The sequence below is a fragment of the Poecilia latipinna genome, unplaced genomic scaffold, assembly GCF_001443285.1.
Source record: "Poecilia latipinna isolate Pla-1442-1.1 unplaced genomic scaffold, P_latipinna-1.0 Scaffold3862, whole genome shotgun sequence".
In the NCBI taxonomy this organism is placed as follows: domain Eukaryota; kingdom Metazoa; phylum Chordata; class Actinopteri; order Cyprinodontiformes; family Poeciliidae; genus Poecilia; species Poecilia latipinna.
Window position 1 is genome coordinate 7,449 of NW_015116478.1, and position 8,970 is coordinate 16,418.

At 51.2% G+C, this 8,970-nt stretch overlaps 2 protein-coding genes across 2 annotated transcripts in view; both read left to right on the forward strand.

Annotated features, from left to right (window-relative positions):
• Positions 1-3,338: 3,338 nt before the first annotated feature.
• Positions 3,339-5,051, forward strand: LOC106941781 (potassium voltage-gated channel subfamily D member 2-like). The gene has a single exon (XM_015024894.1). It carries the CDS (start codon positions 3,425-3,427, stop codon positions 4,535-4,537), a length of 1,113 nt encoding a protein of 370 aa, XP_014880380.1. The 5' UTR covers positions 3,339-3,424; the 3' UTR covers positions 4,538-5,051.
• Positions 4,659-8,970, forward strand: part of LOC106941780 (nuclear factor 1 A-type-like) — a gene marked incomplete at its 3' end in the record, with an annotated part of 23,900 nt that continues 19,588 nt past the window's right edge. The window contains exons 1-3 of the mRNA XM_015024893.1: positions 4,659-4,699; positions 5,622-5,740; positions 8,693-8,810. Of these exons, the coding sequence (XP_014880379.1) occupies positions 4,659-4,699; positions 5,622-5,740; positions 8,693-8,810 (278 nt within the window). The remainder of the gene's footprint in view (positions 4,700-5,621; positions 5,741-8,692; positions 8,811-8,970) is intronic.

Sequence of the window (8,970 nt, forward strand, 5' to 3'; positions counted from 1 at the left end):
ACGATTTTCCTGACATATACTACGTTGTGGGGACCAAATGCTCCTTGTGGGGACCGGAGCCTGGTCCCCACGAGGGGACATCCTGTTTTTGGGTCAGGGGTCAGAGTTAGGGCTAAGGTATGAACTGAGTTTTGGTTGGTTAGGAAAAGGGTAAAGGGTTAGGGTTAGGCTGTAGAAATGAATGGAAGTCAATGGAAAGTCCCCACAAAGATAGCAACACAAACGTGTGTGTGCGTGTGTGCCAGTGTGTGTGTGTGTGTGTGTGTGTGTGTGTGTGTGTGTGTGATGGAGGCAGTGTCTCCCGGGACGATCCTGATCACCTCCATCTGTCAGTGACAGCAGAGGATCATGGGAGTGTGTGATGTCACACTGAGACGTTAATGAAGTCGCTCAGTCTGGTTCCTTGCCGGTCTGGGTCGGCGAGAAGTCCACAGAACCAGAACCGTCCGGGTCTGACCGCATTACTGCTGGTACTTCTGTAACCTCTGTGCTGTCAGAGGTCAGAGGTGGTTCACCTTTAGCTGTGAAGCCTCAGCCGTCATTCACAGAGGGTCAGTGGTCAAAGATCAAGGGTCGGTTCATTTGGCCTCCTGACACTAAAACTTGGACCTGAGGCCAGAACCGCCCGACGGTTCTGGTTCTGATCTATTTTGGTCCAAACTCCTAAAATATCCTGAAAGCCACTGCAGCTAAAAACAGATCAGAGAGTCTAGAAATAGAACCGAGCTACAGATGTACTGTCGACCCGGTTCTGCTCAGAGGCGGTACTGACCCGTTGGGTTCTGCTAAATATCGGAGCAGATTTGTCTATCAGGCGGTTCATGAACCAAACGGACCAGGAGGTTCTTCTGGGAGACAGAAAATAAACGTTGAAACAGTCGGTGACTGAATCAGTGTTTCCACCAGAACTGTCTCTGTCATCTACGTCGATTCCACCATCACCTGGATGTGGATCTACATTCATATTTTATTTTATATTGAATCAAGGTTACGAATCAATATTGATTCATGTACATGTTTTGCTCTGACAGGTCTCCATCTAACAGACTATTAAGTTTTTTCACTGGTGTTGGCAGACGTTGGCTATTTAATTATCTTACATTAACATATTTCCAGAAATGTGAGTAGACAAACTTAAAAAATGACAACATGGCATTAATATAACATTTTATTTAAGAAAACAGGCATAGATCTGTAAACATATTTGATTTCTTTGTGACTGTCAGAACATCAGATTATTGTCAGGAGGTTCAGTTTGTTCTGTATGAACCAGGAAACAGGCCTAGTTGGGCTAACAGGTCTGACTGGTGCCTTCCTCCTGCTGTGGCGCCTAATGGAGCCTCTGCAGTCAGTCAGCTTTGGGTCAAACTGCAGAAACACACAGAGATAAGAGTGAGGAAGGCGCCGGTTAGAACAGGTGATCTAACCATCTGTGCTACCCATCAATCCATCCTACCTTGTGGTGATGCGCTCATCGATGCTACGCCACATTCTGCTGACTCAGCACATTTCTTATCCTACCTGAGGAAGTTTCATTTCGTCTGTTTTAGTTCGTCGAAGATTACGGTAAGCTTAATTTCATTTATTTTATATCTGGCTTCATTAAGCTGCTGTATGACTTCATGTTTTTAGTTTACATGACAGCAGCTTGTAAATATATTTATGGCTTTAGTTTTCTGTCTGCAGTGTCATTACTACTGTAAACAGGTCATTGTTTGGTGGTTAATCAGGACAAAATATGTTGCTTTGTGGCCTATTTTATCCCTATGCGTTAAAATATTTCAGATTTGACTCTTTTTTATAAACCTTGTTAAACAGAGCATGTTGCAATGCTATGTGAGATTGAAGCTGTAATATCCGTGTAATATTAGTGTATATTAAGCATATCCTGTCACACATTGTGGCTGCTGCTGATAACAGACGCTATGAAACAGATTAATGCACATGAAGGAGTTGCAGTGATCTGTATCTGTCTGTGTTTAATTTGATTCCAATAAATCCTGTTTCCCCTATCTGATACCGTTTTATTCTTACACCTCTGTATTTAACATATTTTACAAAGGTAGGATATTCTGATAAAAGGATTAGTGCATACATCTATAGCGTTTCATTTTAAATGGGTAGGATATTCAGATATTCAGGCTGCACAGTGGTGCAGTTTGTAGGGCTGTTGCCTTGCAGCAAGAAGGTTCTGGGTTCGATTCCCGGCCCGGGTCTTTCTGCATGGAGTTTGCATGTTCTCCCAGTGCATGGTGGGTTCTCTCTGGCTTCCTCCCACAGTCACTGTCTAAATCCTCCCTAGGTGTGTATGGTTGTGTGTCCTGTCTGTCTCTGTGTTGTCCTGCGACAGACTGGCAACCTGTCCAGGGTGACCCGCCTCTCGCCCAAAATGTCTCGCTGGAGAGGCACCAGCACCCCTCCTGACCCCACTAGGTAGCAGTTTTAGACGCGTAGCACTGACAGACAGGTATCGATCTGTGCTACATCTGACTGATGAACACTGAGTCAGAAAGACGATTTTAAAATCGTGTTTAAATTAAACCGATCAGGTAGCATCCATGAGGTGATGATGGACATTCCAGCTGTTTCTGAAGGGAAAAGCTTCACGTCTACTGGTGGGACTGGAGGAACTGGGCCATCAGACTCGTTTCCTTCACTAAAGGGAAACGCAGCAGCGGTCCGACCTTCTGTCTGCGGACCTCATGTTGAGAACCGCTGCCGTTTCTGAAACATTTCAGGAGAAACTGAGCAGCACGTGCACAGAGCATACCAGAGTCACAGGAACGCGCAGCTCCAGGGACCAATCATTAAACTAATCAGCACATCAGAGGTTTCTCCCGGCGCGTGACGCGGGCTGCGTGGCGGGCTCCCCCTCCCGCCTCCCCCCGATTAACGGGGACTCTCTGGCTCCGCCCACCGGGATGGAGGGGGGGGGGGGGGAGTGAGCAGCACCTGTGTGACCAGATCGAGCCGCTGCGGCTTCTTCTCCTCCAGCCGAACCTCCATTTCATCTGCATAGGTTCGGTTCTGTTCGGACTTTCTCCTCTCCCCGCAGGGAACCGCTGCGGAGCCGGACCGGGAGGCTGCAACTCCGGGTTCGGTTCGGGATTCTCCTAAGAGCTGGAAGACTTGTTGCAGGAAGACCTTCCGGTCCGGTCCGGTCCGGATCACAGGAAGCGGGTTGGACCTGCTGCTTCCTTCTGAAGGTGTTCGCCTCTCAACAGGCAGAAAGTGAGCGGCTGATCTCTGGAGCGCCGCTTTCAGCTTTACGCGCTTTACGCACCGACTTTGTGCGTAAAGCTTCGCGCTCCGGCTGACCCGGAGCTCCGAACTCCGCTCGCTGGTTCCCGGATGTCCGCTTGTTGACCTGCGGCTGTCTGAACCTCTGTCTAACCCTCCAAAGCCTCGGGAGCTCTAGGCCAGCATGGCTGCGGGAGTCGCAGCCTGGATGCCGTTCGCCCGCGCCGCGGCCGTCGGCTGGATGCCGGTGGCCAGCGCGCCCATGCCGGCGCCTCCGCGGGAGAAGCAGCGCGGCCGGGACGGGCTGATCGTGCTGAACGTCAGTGGCACAAAGTTCCAGACGTGGCGGGACACGCTGGAGCGCTATCCGGACACCCTGCTGGGCAGCTCGGAGAGGGACTTCTTCTTCCATGAGGAACGCAACGAGTTCTTCTTCGACCGCGACCCGGACATCTTCCGCCACATCCTGAACTTCTACCGCACCGGAAAGCTGCACTACCCGCGCCAGGAGTGCATCTCCGCCTATGAGGAGGAGCTGGGCTTCTTCGGCATCGTCCCGGAGATAATCGGAGACTGCTGCTACGAGGACTACAAGGACCGGCGGCGGGAGAACCAGGAGCGCATCCAGGACGACGAGGAGAGCGAGCAGAGCAGCGACCTGATGCCCGCGGATGCCAGCTTCCGGGAGACCATGTGGCGCGCCTTCGAGAACCCGCACACCTCCACCATGGCGCTGGTCTTCTACTACGTCACCGGCTTCTTCATCGCGGTGTCCGTCATGGCCAACGTGGTGGAGACGGTGCCGTGCGGCGCCGCGCCGAACCGCGTCAAGGTGCTGTCCTGCGGGGAGCGCTACGCGCTGGCCTTCTTCTGCCTGGACACGGCGTGCGTCATGATCTTCACGGTGGAGTACCTGCTGCGCCTCCTGGCGGCGCCCAGCCGCTACAGGTTCGTCAAGAGCGTGATGAGCGTTATCGACGTGGTGGCCATCATGCCCTACTACATCGGCCTGGTCATGACGGACAACGAGGACGTGAGCGGCGCCTTCGTCACCCTGCGGGTCTTCCGCGTCTTTCGGATCTTCAAGTTCTCGCGGCACTCTGCGGGACTTCGCATTCTGGGCTACACGCTTAAGAGCTGCGCGTCGGAGCTGGGCTTCCTGCTCTTCTCCCTCACCATGGCCATCATCATCTTCGCCACCGTCTTGTTCTACGCCGAGAAGGGCTCCGGCAGCAAGTTCACCAGCATCCCGGCAGCCTTCTGGTACACCATCGTTACCATGACAACACTGGGGTGAGTGACGCCGCCTATTTGGTTGCGGTCCCAAAGTGGGCGGGGCTGATTTTCAGGACGGATGTGCAGCTCCTGTTTCCGGAGGTTCAGGAAAAGTTCTGCTAAGAGGCGGAACAGAGCCGCTAATGTGGACCCAGAAGTTCTTCTCTCCACCAGAACTGGCCCAGTGGGTTCGCAGCGGATCATCTACTGGTTTCCTGTTGATATATTGCTAGTTTCCTGTTGGTATCTTACTGGTTTCCAGTCTCCAGGGTCTCCTCCATGCTGGGCTGGACTTTAGAGAAGTCTTAAAGTGACAGCGTCCTGATTTTGGGGGGTTTGTGAACGTTGTGATGCGTAGGCCCTCGTCTAGTGATCTGTATTAATACTTTGGGATTTTTATGAAGGAGCTGAAACTGAAGTTGTAGATGATGTTAACATTTGGACCACGACATGTTGGACTTGTTGATGTACTGAACTACGTATTAATGTAATTCACCTGAGTAAATATTGTTCCGTGGAGGACGACGGACCAACACCGACTCCAGGAACCACCGGTTGGGAGCCCAGCCCACCTTTGTTCTGCAGCCATCCGTGCTGCTGAACCAGTTCTGGATCTAGAACCCGTGTAGTTCCAGACGGACCAGATGGGTTCAGACAGAGACCGGCCCAGTCCCTGAGACCCTCAGACTGGGAAGATCTGGGACCAGAACCGGTCCAAGCTGCAGAACAAGCCTTGGAGATAATGCTCCTCGTGCTAATTAAATTAACTCTGAGACCAAACGATTCCTCTAATGCAGTGGTCCCCAAACTACGGCCCGTGGGCCGGATCCGGCCCNAGGTGTTATGTCATTTCAGTCTTATTCACACCCCGTCAAATAAAGTGTTACTGTTATTTTTTTTAAAAATAAAGTCTCGGCTCTGATAACTGATCCACTCAGCTGGTTTGGATCTGTACATCCAGACACGGAGCCGGGTTCTGTTCAGGTTCCTCTGACTGCTGCGCTAATACCACTGGCTCTGTTATAAATGGGACTGAACTGGACTGATTCACAATAACTGAGTAATCCTGGATGTTTCCATGGAAACCTGTGATGTTCCACCTGAAGAGCAGGATCAGTGAACTCTTCCTCCTCCTCCTCTTCATCTGCAGGTCACCTGGGATTCCAGGAGAGCTTTGTCACACCTGGAGTCTTCACCGTGGCTGAACTCGTCCGAGTCTCCCAGAGTGAGTGTAGCTCTTTCTCTTCCTTCTCTCTGATTGGTCCGTTAGTGACAGCTGCTCTGCGATTGGCTCAGCAAATTATTATTTTATTATTAAACTTTTAAATTGTTTTCATTTTTTATTTAATTTGTGCTTTTATTAATTGTATTGTTTTATTATGTTTTTCTGTTTTCCTTGTGTTTTATATTATTTTGTCTGTCTAAATATTTTTATTTAATTTTATTTTTAATAAATTCTGTTCCATTATTTATTGTTGGTTAATATTTTTATTTTATTCCAACTCAGATGGATTTTTAGTTAATCTTTTGTTGCTTAGTTCTCGATCATTCTGTTACTCCCAGTTTTGACCAGAACCAGGACCAGACCTGCTCCAGTTGCATGTTTTATTATTTTAATTATTTTATTATCTCTGTCCCCCTCTGTCACCTGGGTTGGAGGAAAGTACAGGTGTAAGCACACAGCCTGGAGGCGCTCCTTTATGAACCACAGCTGTAGGACAGTTGTCATGGAAACCAGCTGTTGGTCTGCAGTCCATCTGATGGCTGAGCAGTTTTTCTGCTCTCTAGCTCCCTCTGCTGGTGTTGTCGTGTCGTCTTCTGGATCAGACGTCAAGGTCCTGCTGTCCGTCCTGCTGTCCGTCCATGTCCCCGTCTTCATCCATGTTGGATGGTTTTTAGCTCCATGCAGATTAAATGTTTCTGCTGCGGCTCCTGAAGCTGAAACACACATCGTCTCTTTCACACACACACCAAAACAAAGCCTGTCAGTGTGTGTGTGTGCGTGGGTGTGTATTGTGTGGGTCAGCACATTTGCAGCGATGCAGCTCTGAAAGAATCACTTATAGATTAGGGTACAGGAGAGTGCATGTTCTGTCTGAGTGTGTGTGTGTGTGTGTGTGTGTGTGTGTGTGTGTGTGTGTGTGTGTGCGTGTGAGGTCACAGCAGTGTTGGCATCAGACGAAGAGTAATGCAGCACCAGTTAAACCAGTTCAGTCCTGCAGGTAGAACTGGTGTTGCTGGTTTCCGACCAATCATGCGGCTCCGTCTGGGAGCTCTGTGCCCTGAGTTTTGTCTTGCAGGCTCATTGAACAGTTCAGTTCCCCCAGGTCACCAGGGAATCGGTACATGTGTCGCTCTGACCCAGTTCTGACCCGGTTCTGTGATGAGGTCGGCCACCAGGTCTTCTTCTTCTCTCTCTGCTCTTGTGACCCAGAGAAGCCCGGATAGTTCCAGAGCGGCACAGAACTACCTGCAGGTGCTTGATGCTGCTTTGACCCACTTGTTGCGGTTCTGGTCGGGTCACAGATCCAGTGTGGACCGGGTCATCTCAGCTGAGCAGCTATAGTGAAACTTCTCTCAGCTCCTAAATCCTGCTCAGAGTGAGACCTCTCTGCTTCTGCTCCTCTTGGTTCTGACAGCTGACAGAACCGTGTCCCAGATCCAGGTGGGATCTCACCTGGACTGAGTCCAGCAGTAGCTACAGCTGACACACACACACACAAACACACCCACACACACACACACACAGCAGCAGTGACCTTGGCGCTGTGCAGCCATTACTCCCTGGCAGCCAATCGAATCTCTCCCTGTCGATCAATATCCTATTAAAGCAGCAGAGAGCGAGCAGCGGCCCGGTCCAGCTGCTCCAGAACCGACCAACAGAACCACTTCTATAGGTCCTGCCCTGGGTTGTGTTGAGCCGCTCCAGAACGGAGGAACCAGAAGTTCTGAAGAACCTGTCCGGATCTGTTCTGGCTCCTCTCATAACGAAGTGGGTTCTGACCGGGTTCTCAACATGTGGGCCAGCTGTCAGCTTGGGTCGTCCTCAGGGTCTGGGTCCAACCGGAACATCTTGGTTAGGCTCAGTCCGGAGAAAGCTGGAAAAAAGTGGGTTTCCTGTGGGCGTGCACGTTGCTGTGGGCGTGCACGTTGCTGTGGGCGTGCACGTTGCTGTGGGCGTGCACGTTGAGCTGGTTGCAGCTCAGCGTTGGCACTGACAGGTTTCACTCAGTCAGTCAGGTGACCCATTTGGCTGGGAGAAAAGGTGAGTGGACCTCCTCCACCCCTCCTCCATCCTGCCCTCTGCTGCCCTGGGCAACACACACACCTGGTCAGGTGCCAGCAGCAGATGGTCCCGCTGCTCCACCGCAGCAGAGAGCATCTTCATGATAACCATCGTCATGGTAACCATGGTCCAAAAGCTCTGAGATGAACCAGGTCCACTGACAGAACCAGAACCAGGTTGGACCTGGAGGAGGCGTTCCTCAGGGATCCGGTCCAGATCACTTCCTGCTCCATCATCCCGTCTGGGAGGTTCTGGGATCTGCTCCCAGTTTGAACTGGGAATGCTGGAAACAAGCAGGAGAAACTTGGAAGCTGTTCAGGAATGTTGGAAGTACTTCTGGGTTCTGGTTCTGATGAACTTCCCAGCTCTGTGCTGTTGTCATTATTATTATTATTATTAATATTATTGACGTTGGATTGTCCAGGCTGGCTGTGAAACACTGATGATGTGGAAACATGAACACTGCTGCTTCTCTCTTAGGAGAGCTCTCTCTCTCTCTCTGTGTGTGTGTGTGTGTGTGTGTGTGTGAGAGAGCTATCTCTGCAGGGCTCAGTGATAGATAGATGGGCTGAGCTCACGGTGCTGAGCTCAGCAGAAAATTACCCAGCAGGTCCTGTCACTCCTCCTCCTCCTCTTCCTCCTTTCATCCCATCATGCTCAGTGTCAATAAAGTGATGAAGAGGAGGGATGGGGGGGCTGGAGGCCAGGGGATGGAGGGATGTCTGGGTTTGAAGCTGATTGCTGCCTTTGTTCAGCAGAGTTCACATAGAGGAAGAGGAGGAGGATGAAGGAATCTCAGGTCACGACTGAGGCGACCTCGGACTGAGGATGGAACCCGGTTCTGTCCATCCTGCTGACCGACCCAGTCTCTCCCTGTGTTCTGTCCTGCAGCTCCCATCGCGGCCGGAACCGGACCCAACTTCTCCCTGGCCGACCTGGACAGCTCCTCCTACTACAGCATGAGTCCAGGAGCCATGAGGAGGCCGCTGCCCAGCACCTCCTCCTCCAGGTGAGAACACACCTGCTCACACAGAACACGGACTGGCAAACAGGACCGGAACGAGAACCACAACTGGGACCGGAACCAGCAAAATGTTGTTGGTTCTGGTTGGATGTTGCTGGTTCTGGTTGGATGTTGTTGGTTCTGGTTGGATGTTGCTGGTTCTGGT